Source organism: Lipotes vexillifer, unplaced genomic scaffold (genome assembly GCF_000442215.2).
Source record: "Lipotes vexillifer unplaced genomic scaffold, Lipotes_vexillifer_v1.1 scaffold2029, whole genome shotgun sequence".
Taxonomy (NCBI): Eukaryota; Metazoa; Chordata; class Mammalia; order Artiodactyla; family Lipotidae; genus Lipotes; species Lipotes vexillifer.
In genome coordinates, this window is record NW_006773424.1 from 215041 (window position 1) to 229082 (window position 14042).

The 14042-nt window shown below is 33.9% G+C and overlaps 1 protein-coding gene across 1 annotated transcript in view; it reads right to left on the minus strand.

Annotated features, from left to right (window-relative positions):
- Window positions 1-14042, minus strand: part of RFX7 (regulatory factor X7) — a 146199-nt gene that overhangs the window by 53227 nt on the left and 78930 nt on the right. The window contains 2 exon segments of the mRNA XM_007448322.1: window positions 10724-10846; window positions 12199-12281. Of these exon segments, the coding sequence (XP_007448384.1) occupies window positions 10724-10846; window positions 12199-12281 (206 nt within the window).

The window sequence follows — 14042 nt, forward strand, 5'->3', positions numbered from 1 at the left end:
AACTGTGAGAAATATCACTTTTGTAAGAGATTAACACAGTACTCATGCTAAACTAATCAAACAGACAAAAGAGTAAGGACTTCTTGCAGAATTTGAAGGATCTGAAAATTACAGGAACTGGATTCAGTGCCTAACAATATAAGTCAATATACAGTGCAAATAAAGAGAATGTCCAGACATATTTATAAAAATTGATAATGTTAGTCTGAAAGTAAACCTCAATGATTATAAAAAAATCAAAAATTGAATGAGCCACGTTCTTTGACTATAACATAATAAAACTAGGAATTAATAAAGTGCAAAACAAAATGGAAAAAAACCTCAATTCCCTCAAGCACGTGAAAAGTTTAAAAAACCACTCCTAACTATTTTGGGTCAAAGAAGAAATCAAAGCTATAATTGCACACTATTAGAAAATAAAGGTATATTAGAAAATAAAGGTAATCATATCCATACCTAAGGAATACAGCCAGAACTATAAGAGGCAAATTCATAGATATAAAGATGGCTCTTCTGAATGGAAAGAGTCGTGTAGAATGTTGACTACCAGGCCGTGTATAGCAGAGGAATGAAAGTGGAATTAAAAATAAAGATCCAACTTGGAGATGTTTTTTTTGAGCTATTATATTCAAGTTTATTCTTCATTTAATTTTTTTTTTTTTTTTTTGCGGTACACGGGCCTCTCACTGTTGTGGCCTCTCCCGTTGTGGAGCACAGGCTCCAGACGCGCAGGCTCAGCGGCCATGGCTCACGGGCCTAGCCGCTCCACAGCATGTGGGATCTTCCCGGACCAGGGCACGAACCCGTGTCCCCTGCATCGGCAGGCGGACTCTCAACCACTGTGCCACCAGGGAAGCCCCTTCATTTAATTTTTAAAACACTACTATATTAAAACAAACAGTAGCAAGTAGTGAGCATATTATGATTACAGTCCTTCACTCAATCACTACTGCAAATAAAATGCCAACAGTGAGTGTTATTCACTGGCCCTATTAGGAGGTCTGACAAGGAATACCACCCCGAGGATGATGTTCATCATCCTCATATGCTTCTCCATTGTAATGGCGCCATCTTTTTTATCTTAAATATGAAAAGAATGAAAACAAAAGTAAGCATTCCATTTAATAAGGAAAAAACCTGAGAAAATCAGGATAACAAAATTAGACACCTAAAAATGAGACATCAAGCAAAAAAAAAAAAAACTGACTTATCAATCTTAGGTTTTTTTTTAAGAAAGCCAATAAACTACAGCTAAATATACTTTGAAAAAAAAAGAGGAAAATTCAAATGACTAAAACTAGAAATATAAAAAAGGATATAACAGATAAAGATATTCAATTTATGAGAAAATAGTATATATAATGTTATGCCAATATATTTGAAAATCTGAATGAATTCCAGGAAAAACCAATTACCAAAACTGACTAACGAAGTAAAAATCTAACCAGAAAAAACACCCCCAAAATTGTCAAAGAATTACCTCCAACAAAGGCTCCAGGCCTAGATGGTATTATAGTTGAGTTCTTTAAAATTTTCAAGAACAAATAATTCCCAAACTATATAAACTGTTCCAGAGCACAGGAAATTAGGGGAAAAGTTCTAATTCATTTATGAAGCTGACCTAACCCGGATATCAAAACTTGACAAAGATAGCACAAAAAAAGAAAATTACAGACCATATTCACTTATGAATATAGATGCAAAGATCCTAAAAAATATACTTGAAAATAGAAACCAACAGTATGCTAAAAGATTACAGATCTTGACATGAAGACGACATTCATTCTAGGAATAAAAGAAGGGTTTATATTAGGTAGTATCTTTATATATCATATCAATAGGTAACAGAAGAAGCACTGAATAATCTTAACAGATGCCCAAAGAGCATTAGATGAATTTCAATATCAATTTCTCATAAGAAAGCCAATAAAGTCTTGGTCAATTATAAATGATACACCCTTAACATCAAAGAACTGTAAGACAAAACGATGCCTATTACTGCTATTATTCAAAGTCAGAAGGAAAATCAATTCAATGTAATTAAATAAAGAGGATGAGGAAGATATACAGGATGAACGCTACCCAGAAGAGTCCAAAGTAATAGCTGAAAAATTAGGATTAAACAAAGTTCACTAAATATAAAATGTACAACATAAATATAATAGAAGTCTACAGATATCTTACAAACCAAACCAATAATGAAATAATGAAATATATTTTTCATAATATAGATAACAATAAAAATTTGTAAGGAATAAACTTAACAAGAAAAATAAATGGAGTCAATTGAAGGAAAAATAACTAAAACTTTACTGAACGACACGAGAAAGATGTTAAGAAACATACTTCTAGCTCTGAAGTTAGTTTTTCTAAAATAAATTTTCGTATTTAATGCATTTTGAATCAAAATTCCTTTGAGGTTTCCCTTTTAAAAAAAAGTTAGAAAAGTGATTCCAAACTTCACAAGAAATATTAAGTGGTATGAAAATAAAACCATGGAAATTTTTGAAAAAGAGGAATAATGAAGGAAGACTGGTCCCACTAGCTTTTTATGGTACTGGCATAAGAACAGAAAAATACAAAGGAAGAAAATTGAGTCCAAATGCTTTAGTAAGATAAAAATTACATTATAGATTAGTATTGAGAAAAAAATTATCAATAAATAAGACTGGGAAATTAGCCATTTAGAAAAAATTAAAATTAGTTCCTTATCTTATGGCATTTATCAAAATAAATGTATATATTTGGTCTAGAAGAACTAATGGGTTATATGTGAAAAATGAAGTAAGTAATATCTAGGGAAAATACACATGAGTATTCAGCTGCTAGTGGCATTGGGAAGAAGTTCTTTCTAAGCATAATAGCAATGTTACAAGCTGCAAAGAAAGTAGACAGATCAGACTACTTATTAAAAAATCAAATAATAAACAGCAATCTTGAAAAAAACTTGTATTTCAATAGTTAATATCCTTAATATATAATGGTTCATAAGCAGCAATTCCAACTGTAATAATCTACACTAAATTATATAGTCAAGAACGTTCACTGCAGTATTATTTGCAACTGTTCCCCCACTCAAGAATTGCGTAACCAGTGGGGTCAAAATTTGATTAAACAATAACAAGAACATATACATGAAAAGAAGGCGGTAGAAAAAATAAAAAGAATTAATAAGCCAAAATGGTTATTTGTAGGTAGTAAGATTACTGGTGCTAATTTTCTTTTTATACATTTATAACTACCTGCCAAAACATTCATGATTAATACATACTACTTTCATAATTAGAAAAATTAACACATTAATCATCACTTTCATAAACACGTGATTATCAGACTTCAGAAGTTTCAACAAATATAAAAGTTCACAATAGTTTGTAAATCAACTGTCTTTGCATGTTTGGAAAGTCCCTTAAAACTTTGGTTCTATTAATATCTTAATTTAGCATAAAAATACAGTTAAAAGAAACCATACTGCCTTAGATTACATCTTCATTTTTTCTCTCAAAGGGATTCTGATTTTAATGACTATGAAAGGGACTGATTTTCACACAAATATAGCTAAACATCACTGCAATGAATAGGAATAGCTTAAAATAAATGTACATTTCATATTAATAATATTTTTCAATGAATATTTAGAACAGACTCAATTTAAGATTTGTCACTCTATGTTAAGTTTTTACTCAGGAAACCTCATTAAGGCACTCCAAACTGGAAAATGACTAGTCCAAAAGGCCTTTAGAAAAGGACAAAATTTCTCTAAAAATCTCTTCTGGCAGGAAGTGTTATTTTGTGTCTAATTGAAATCTCTCCTCCTGTGATTTAAACTTCTTGTCCTTTAAAAAAATATAGCTATATTCCATTTTGCTTTCTCTAGACAACATAATTTAAAAACGTTTAAGTATCTTTTTCCTAATACTTTGATCTACTTTTTCCCTGTCTCCAGCCTTTCTACAGTTTTCATCAAGTTATTTAAACCCACATAGCAAATTATGGTTTTAGGCAATGTACAATGAAATGAGAGAATAGCTTGGAGCTCCCACATGCTGTAATTCTGTGGAAACACAAACATACTTTCTTCTTAGAACATGGCATGCTGCTAATAGATGTTACTGTGCTGTGTCTCTTGCATCACTCACATTATCTGTATGCATGTATACCAACTGTATATTAACAGATTCATATTTTGTGCAGCTTATTTATTGAAACTAAGTGGAAGCCCTAGGCAACTTTATGTCTAACTACTTTCCCAACCTATTCTACTCACTCTGCTTCATATCACTCAAATTTAACAGGTTTGCCTTCTCACCTATTATGAACTACTCATGGAATCTGAGTTCTAGCCTTATATTCATTCCTGACAAATTTTGGAACACTGGAAGAGTCACCTAACTTTTGAGTTTTAATGTATTGCCTATACAATGGGGATGGTAGTGTATTAGAAGACTTATGAAGTCTTATAACACTGAAATTTTATTATGAATGTCAAGATCAGATTCCATTCTAGTCACTCATTTTTTTTTGAATTTTATTTATTTTTTTATACAGCAGGTTCTTATTACTTATCCATTTTATACATATTAGTCAATCGCAATCTCCAAATTCATCACACCACCCCCCGAGGCTGCCACTTTCCCCCCTTGGTGTCCATACATTTGTTCTCTACATATGTTTCTCTATTTCTGCCCTGCAAACCGGTTCATCTGTACCATTTTTCTAGGTTCCACATACATACGTTAATGTACGATATTTATTTTTCTCTTTCTGACTTACTTCACTCTGTATGACAGTCTCTACATCCATCCACATCTCTACAAATGACCCAATTTCATTTCTTTTTATGGCTGAATAATATTCCATTGTATATATGTACCACAACTTCTTTATTCATTTGTCTGTCAATGGGCATTTAGGTTGCTTCCATGGCCTGGCTATTGGAAATAGTGCTGCAATGAACACTGGGGTGCATGTGTCTTTCTGAATTATGGTTCTCTCTGGTTATATGCCCAGTTGTGGGATTGCTGGGTCATATGGTTATTCTGTTTTTAGTTTTTTAAGGAACCTCCATACTGTTCTTCATAGTGGCTGTATCAATTAACATTTCCACCAATAGTGCAAAAGGGTTCCCTCTTCTCCACACCCTCTCCAGCATTTGCTGTTTGTAGATTTTCAGATGATGCCCATTCTAACTGGTGTGAGGTGATACCTCACTGTAGTTCTGATTTGCATTTCTCTAATAATTAGTGATGTTGAGCAGCTTTTCATGTGCTTCCTGGCCATCTGTATGTCTTCTTTGGAGAAATGTCTATTTAGGTCTTCTGCCCATTTTTGGATTGTTTGTTTTTTAATATTGAGCTGCATGAGCTGTTTATATACTTTGGAGATTAATCCTTCGTCCATTGATTTGTTTGCAAATATTTTCTCCCATTCTGAGGGTCGTCTTTTCGTCTTGTTTATGGTTTTTCCTTTGCTGTGCAAAAGGATTTAAGTTTCATTAGGTCCTATTTGTTTATTTTTGTTTTTATTTCCATTACTCTAGGAGGTGGATCAAACAAAGAACTTGCTGTGATTTATGTCAAAGAGTGTTCCTCCTATGTTTTCCTCTAAGAGTTTTATAGTGTCCAGTCTCACATTTAGGTCTCGAATCCATTTTGAGTTTATTTTTATGTATGGTGTTAGGGAGTGTTCTAATTTCATTCTTTTACATGCAACTGTCCAGTTTTCCCAGCACCACTTATTGAAAAGACTGTCTTTTCTCCATTGTATATCCCTGCCTCCTTTGTCATAGATTAGTTGACCATAGGTGTGTGGGTTTATCTCTGGGCTTTCTATCCTGTTCCATAGATCTATATTTCTGCTTTTGGGCCAATACCATACTGTCTTGATTACTGTAGCTTTGTAGTATAGTCTGAAGTCAAGGAGTCTGATTCCTCCAGCTCTGTTCTTTTTCCCCCTCAGGACTGCTTTGGCTATTGGGGGTCTTTTGTGTCTCCATACAGATTTTAAGATTTTTTTTTTCTAGTTCTGTAAAATATGCCATTGGTAATTTGATAGGGATTGCACTGAATCTGTAGATTGCTTTGGGTGGTATAGTCATTTTCACAATATTGATTCTTCCAATCCAAGAACATGGTATATCTCTCCATCTGTTGATATCATCCTTAACTTCCTTCATCAGTGTCTTACAGTTTTCTGCATACAGGTCTTTTGTCTCCCTAGGAAGGTTTATTCCTAGGTATTTCATTCTTTTTGTTGCAGTGGTAAATGGGAGTGTTTCCTTAATTTCTCTTTCTGATTTTTCATCATTAGTGTACAGGAATGCAAGAGATTTCTGTGCATTAATTTTGTATCCTGCAACTTTACCAAATTCATTGATTAGCTCTAGTAGTTTTCTGGTGGCATCTTTAGGATTATCTATGTATAGTATCGTGTCATCTGCAAACAGTGACAGTTTTACTTCTTCTTTTCCAATCTGTATTCCTTTTATTTCTTTTTCTTCTCTGATTGCTGTGGTTAGGACTTCCAAAACTAGGTTGAATAATAGTGGCGAGAGTGGGCATCCTTGTCTCATTCCTGAACTTAGAGGAAATGCTTTCAGTTTTTCACCATTGAGAATGATGTTTGCTGTGGGTTTGTTATATATGGCCTTTATTATGTTGAGGTAGGTTCTCTCTATGCCCACTTTCTGGAGCGTTTTTATCATAAATGGGTGTTCAATTTTGTCAAAAGCCTTTTCTGCATCTATTGAGATGATCATATGGTTTTTACTCTCAGTTTGTTAATATGGTGTATCACATTGACTGATTTGCGTATACTGAAGAATCCTTGCATCCCTAGGAAAAATCCCACTTGATCATAGTGTATGATCCTTTTAATGTGTTGTTGGATTCTTTTGCTAGTATTTTGTTGAGGATTTTTGCATGTATATTCATCAGTGATACTGGTCTGTAATTTTCTTTTTTTGAGTATCTTTGTCTGGTTTTGGTATCAGGGTGATGGTGGCCTCACAGAATGAGTTTGGGAGTGTTCCTTCCTCTGTAATTTTTTGGAAGAGTTTGAGAAGGATGGGTGTTAGCTCTTCTCTAAATGTTTGACAGAATTCACCTGTGAAGCCATCTTTTCCTAGACTTTTGTGTTTGTTGGAAGATTTTTAATCACAGCTTCAATTTCATTACTTCTGATTGGTCTCTTCATATTGTCTATTTATTCCTGGCTCAGTCTTGGAAGGTTATATCTTCCTAATAATTTGTCCATTTTTTCCAGGTTGTCCATTTTATTGGCATAGAGTTATGTGTAGTAGTCTCTTAGGATGCTTTGTATTAGTGCAGTGTCTGTTGTAACTTCTTTTTCATTTCTAATTTTATTGATTTGAGTCCTCTCACTTTTATTCTTGATGAGTCTGGCTAATGGTTTATCAATATTGTTTATCTTCTCAAAGAACAAGCTTTTAGTTTTATTGATCTTTGCTACCGTTTTCTTTGTTTCTATTTCATTTATTTCTGCTCTGATCTTTATGATTTCTTTCCTTCTACTAAGTTTGGGTTTTGTTCTTCTTTCTCTAGTTCCTTTAGTGTAAGATTAGACTGTTTGAGATTTTTCTTGTTTCTTGAGGTAGGCTTGTTTTGCTATAAACTTCCCTCTTAGAACTGCTTTTGCTGCATCACACAAGTTTTGGATCGTCATATTTTTGTTGTCATTTGTCTCTACGTATTTTTTGATTTCCTCTTTAGGAAATATCTGATTTCTTCAGTGATATTTTGGTTATTTAGTAACGTATTGTTTAGCCTCCATGTGTTTGTGTTTTTTATGTTTTTTTTTCCCTGTAACTGATTTCTAATCTCATAGTGTTGTGGTCAGAAAAGATGCTTGATATGATTTCAATTTTCTTAAATTTACTGAGGCTTGATTTGTGACCCAAGATGTAATCTATCCTGGAGAATGTTCCATGTGCAGTTCAGAAGAAAGTGTAATCTGCTGTTTTTGGATGCAATGTCCTATAAATATCAATTAAATCTATCTGGTGTATTGTGTCATTTAAAGCTTATGTTCCTTTAATAATTTTCTGTTTGGATGATCTGTCCATTGGTGTAAGTGAGGTGTTAAAGTCCCCCACCACTATTGTGTTACTGTCAATTTCCTCTTTTATAGCCGTTAGCAGTTGCCTTATGTATTGAGGTGCTCCTACGTTGGGTGCATATATATTTATAATTGTTATATCTTCTTCTTGGATTTATTCCTTCATCATTATGTAGTGTCCTTCCTTGTCTCTTGTAACATTCTTTGATTTAAAGTCTGTTTTATCTTATATGAGTATTGCTATTCCAGCTTTCTTTTGATTTCCATTTGCATGGAATATCTTTTTCCATCCCCTCACTTTCAGTCTGTATGTGTCCCTAGGTCTGAAGTGCTTCTGCTGGGTGCCCTCTGGTGGATGAGGCTATCTAAGGGGCTTGTGCAAGTTTCCTGATAGGAGAGAATGGTCTCTAGTCACTCTTAATATTAAATTAGTGCCTACTATGTGGAAACACTGTGTAGAATACCACAGTGAATAATGTATATTCTTAGTGAAATGTGTTTTGAACTAAAATACTCAGACTCAGTTACAGTCGTATTGTATAATAATATACTGATTTTTATAAAGAGACAATCATTAGCATAATACTTTCAAATTCCATGAACAGAACCGGTATTTCTTTCATATTTACATCATTATCAAGAGTTTCCGTTATCGACTACTTCCTTTTAAAACTCTAGTCTAAGTTACTTCCTTTTATCTCAGTTGCTCTCTACTGAATTGCAAATAAACTGCTCAAAATTGGAGCTACCATTCCTTGTCCCAAAACAATGTTATGTTTTGGTTCTCTTTTGTTTAGGAAAAAGCTTTAACTTTTCTTAGTGAAAAAAATTGTAAGAATTTATGAGAACCTTAGAAAATGATTTCACAGAAAAATATTATAGAAAAATGTAACTGTGCTTTGCCCAAGGCAGGAAACTTTTGGGAATGTAAGGACTGCTTTAATGGTTCAGAGTCATACTTCCACAAATGTAGGGTGCTGTCTCTAATGGTGACGCAAAGGGTTGTGCAGGGGAAGGATATCACTTCAAAAATATATAAATATCCTTGGTTTCCTTACTAATTCATTTTGGAAATGTCATGCATTAATTTGTCCGATTTGCCTTTTGGGAAATATGAGACATTCTGGATAATTTGTTTTCCTCATTTCCTACCTCAGACAACTTTTAGAATTTTAGAGCTAAAAGAAACCTCATACCTCTTCAATCACCTCATTTTATAGATTATGCAACTGAAAAAATAGTAGTTAAAACACCTGTCCAGGTCACACAAGTTTAACGACAGACCTATTCTCTTGATCCTCAATACAGGGTTTCTTAAACATATCACGTTTGCTTGATATTAATAAACTTTTAATGAATTTAAATTTACTTCTTTGTAGTTTCACAAGGTTATCTCTATCTTAACTAGAATTAACTTGAAGTTAGTTAAGAATTCATGCTCACTATATATATATATTTTATATATATATTTTTTGTTTGTTTTTGTTTTTTCATATTCTTGATGAGGGCAGAAGCTGTGTTTTATTTGTTGTATCCTCAGAACTTCTTACAGGGTTTGACATGGCACATAGCAGGTATTCAGTAGACTGTTGTAGACTGAGAAAATGAACTTTATAGACTTGGATCACATGTACTCTTAGCTTTAATTTTTCTAAAGAGGAAAAATCTAAAGCTGTTCAGTTTAACCTTGTTCCCTTGATTATTTCAGACATATTTCTCTAGACTTTCTCCAGCTCTACTGCATTTCTTAAGGTGAGGGAATCAGAATTTTGAATGAGCTCAGAAAGTTTTCTTTCTAGATACCAATAATCTTCTCAGTAAGTGTAGTTCTTTTGCATCATCTTACACTGGCTAACAGCAGCACTTATTTGACACTTTTCTTCCACACTGTGTAAGTACAACACCTACGTGTTCCTTGCTTTGATATTTCAATATCCAGAAAATTTCGGTTTCACTTACTCTGCTAGAACAAATTCCCGCTTCCAAATCAATTATAAAATGTTACAAGACTAGATTTAGCATCTATGACATTTATCCAGAAAGGCCCATTAGCCTCTATACCTGTGTTTTCCGTGTTTAAATAAGTTATCTGTACAATCAAAACTGTTTGAGTGTCTTCTATGTGCAAGCCACTGAACTCCTTCGTCTGAGTAAGTAATTCACAACATTCCACATACTTAGCTTTTTCTCGGGTTGGCACAGAAAATGATTAGGAAAGTTTTGGATTCATGAAAAAGACGTTTAAGAAATCTAAATAAAAAATATGTTTTAGTTTTTCCTTATGCATTGATTTATTTATTGCCATCCACTGTCCCTCTACAAACCCCAGACACACCCTTCTTGTCATCCTTAAGAACTTTACAGGAATCCTTTTACTCACCAACCCTACTCCATTGTCCCTCTGCCCTTAGACATCCCTCCTGTGATCCAGAAGAACTCTAAAGAAATCCTTTTATTCAGTAATCCTGTTCTTTATTACACACACTACCAGAGGAGCTTAGAGATGGATGGAATCCTAGAGATTTCTAAGTTAAACTCTCATATACCAGTATGATATTCGCCAATGATAAAACAAATCATTGTAGCCAAGTATAGTACTTAATCTCTTTAATATACTGCATGCCTGACATATACACATAATACTTACTTGTACTCATCATAGACTTCCTGTTTGGGCAGTGAAGTCTCAGGATGCTCCTCTAGGGTATTCCGAATCCAGGAAAAGGCATGCATTTGCTGTGCCCGACTAGATGACATGGCATTCTGATCACTAATCATAAAACAAAAACATGTTTTAGCTGAACTAGACAGCAATTCATTGATAATTTTTGAACCAGGCCTAAATGTTCCACTAAAGGACTGTGTGTAAACTCACTATAAATGACCAAACCAAACTCAGGACATAAAGTATATGCCCAGTTATCCAAATACAAATTGTCCACCTGTGGTTGTGAGCCATTTTCTATAGCTAGTGTCTGACTAAAGTTATTGCCCTGTTCCATCCCCACCACCATCTCTAAACTGGCAGAGATGATGGAGCAGTGAAACATAAGGTATTTGTTTCGGCCAAAATTACCTCTAAGGGGATATTTGTTTATTTCCTTGCCTGTTCATTTGCCTAAACTTACCAAATCATCAAACTATAAAATGAAAGTTATGGAAAAAATTGTTTATTTTCTATTTGCTTAGCATTCTCAAGTAACTACCCTGAATCTTACTAAAGCATCTATGATCCAGAATGGAATTCACACTGGAGAGATCCTGAAAGGACAAGTCTCCCTCTATGGTCCTTTCTGTAACCAGTCCTCCTCTCCAGGACAGCACCTCCACTAAACATCATAAATTTTTATTATCTGGCAGTGTCTCTCATAACATGAGGCAAGCCCCTCACTCATAAACAATAATGTATGCATTTTCAAAGAAATTACTCAGCAATTTCTAGGACAGAAAATTATTAAAATAGTTACAAAATGTGGTCCAAGGGGAAAAAAGCAAAAGCAACAGATTTTTCATTCCAGTTCTTTTCATACCTCTACTTTTAAAGTAATGTTAAGCATAACTTATATGAATGAAATGAACTCTGAGAAATACTTAAAAGGGTAGAGAAACTCCTTTAAGAACAGAATGCATGAACCAACAACTTTTCTCTGTATTTTCTAAATGAGGCTATTAAATATTTGTACTAATGAAAATAGAGTAATACCCTGCAAGCACTTAAAACATCACACATTTATCATAAATTCACGTGCCATACAGGCAAGTCATTTTTTTTCTTTTTTATGCTCTGCTCAGTACCTAAAAAAACTCTTGCACTTTATTGCTCACAATACTTAGCTGTTTATTCTTTGGCTTTCTGTTCAATTTTCAAAATCTGCCACACTGTATAAATACACTAATCTGTTTATAAAACATAACCCAACTGCATTTCACAGCACTCACCCAGGTACACAAATGAATTAGCAAAAACTATGGGTAAACACTTAACCAAGTATGATCAAAGACTAAAAAAGATCTACTGTTTTGACAGTCTGTTTCCTGATGATTTTAGGAATAGTGCAAAACAATAACAACCACAACACACATAAACACTGTAACTGAGGCAAAGACAAGAAGTGATATTACCTTTTCTCTCCATTGCTGAGACCAGAAGGCAGCTGAAGGTAGAGGTAGAGTTTCTCTAGGTCTGTAAACTTCTCAACTTCTTGCTGGTTAAAAAGGATTAAAAAGAAAGACCATTTAAAAAATTCTTGTTTCTCCCTCAACAAAATTTACTAACACCTCCCTAAAAATACTGACTATCTAAATTTAAACCAGGTGGAATGAATCACTTGCCAAAGAAAACAGAATCTAAGCTTTTTTCTTATCAGTAAAAGTTGTGTGATAAATATATTGCATATAAAAAGTTGGTTAGTAAGAGAAAATGGTACTTTCCTATTAATTCTTACATTCTAGGTATAAATAAAACAAACCATCAATCAATGCTTAGACGAAAACTTCTCATCTTAAATCACATTTAAAGAAGGAGGGTTGTGCAATATTACAGGAAAAGTACTAGATTGGGAGTCAAGAGACTATTTATTAGTTGGCCTTAGCCTAACTATTTAACTGTTTATGAGGCTTACATGCTCTGGCGGATTTTCCTTAGAAATGTGAAATGAATGAGATGATTTCTAGGCTTCTTTTCTATTTCTCAAAAATCTAGAACATGTGACTGATGATGCTACTGTCACTGGGGGTGGAATTGAGGTTTAAAAATATAGTTATCCCTCAATATCCATGGATAATTGGTTCCAGGAACCCCCCTTCTCCCCTCCACGGATACCAAAATCCACAGATACACAAGTTCTTTATATAAAATGGTGTTATATAGCTAGTCCTCCTTATGCACAGTTCCTCCAGAACCGAGGAATCAAATCTGATCCAGGGTTGGTCTAATCCGCGAATGCAGAACCTGTGGATATGGAGGGCCAACTGTTCCAAAGTACAACTAACAATTTGTTCCATGCTATGCAGATGTAATTACTCTCCGACTTGCAACAGTGGATGCTATTTGGAGAACCTACTTGCAAGACTGTCTATCACTACTGTTGTGCAACTTTGTCATTTTGTCTATAAATGTATCCTTTAAGAAAATTTCTGCTATGCAGAGGACTGTATAGTTTTCTTTCCCAGCTGAGTTTGCCACAGGATAGCTTTAAATGTGCCACAAATCCTACTGCAATAAAAAAAATCATAATAAAATTTTGGTAGCCTAATTCATTACAACTGAATTGCATTGCAATGGAAAATATGGACAGATTACTGGCATTCTTGGTGGCACAATTTATTCTTACACAATAAAGCACAGCTCAAACATAGATCCAATTTTAAAAAAAAGCTTACAATGATATAATTTAGCCTATTCTTATTCTCACCAGAATTCATTCACGAAACAGTTTAATCTTAGAATTTATCCATAGAATGACTTAATCTAACAATTACATGCAATTAACTCTCAAATCCATATTTTTTTTCATTCCACTGTCTATGGGGTATTTTCTGATTAGCTCTTGCTTTAATATCTGATAGACTGATCAGCAATTATCCTGCATAACTCTTCACTTGACAACAACAAAAAACCCTACACATAACACAGGCATTTTCTTTCTCAGTTGTTACTTAGCACCTTCTTTTCTCTAGTTTCCCAGTGTTCAGTTTTGAGTCTGCCTAGTTTTGTTCCTCTTGGTGTATTACACTCTAATCCTTCATTTAGCCTTCTTAACTCTTTCCACCATGTTCTTCTAGTCTCTTTATTTTCCCAGCCACCACATTAGTTTAAGTCTTTAGCTGTCTTTCTTTTAACAATAAAGGAGAATTCATCTACTCATTTATTTATTCACTAAGTTTACTTTCTGCAATGTTCCACAAATGATTTATAACTATGAACTTATACTGTGTATCACAACCTATACAAAGACTGGAAACAG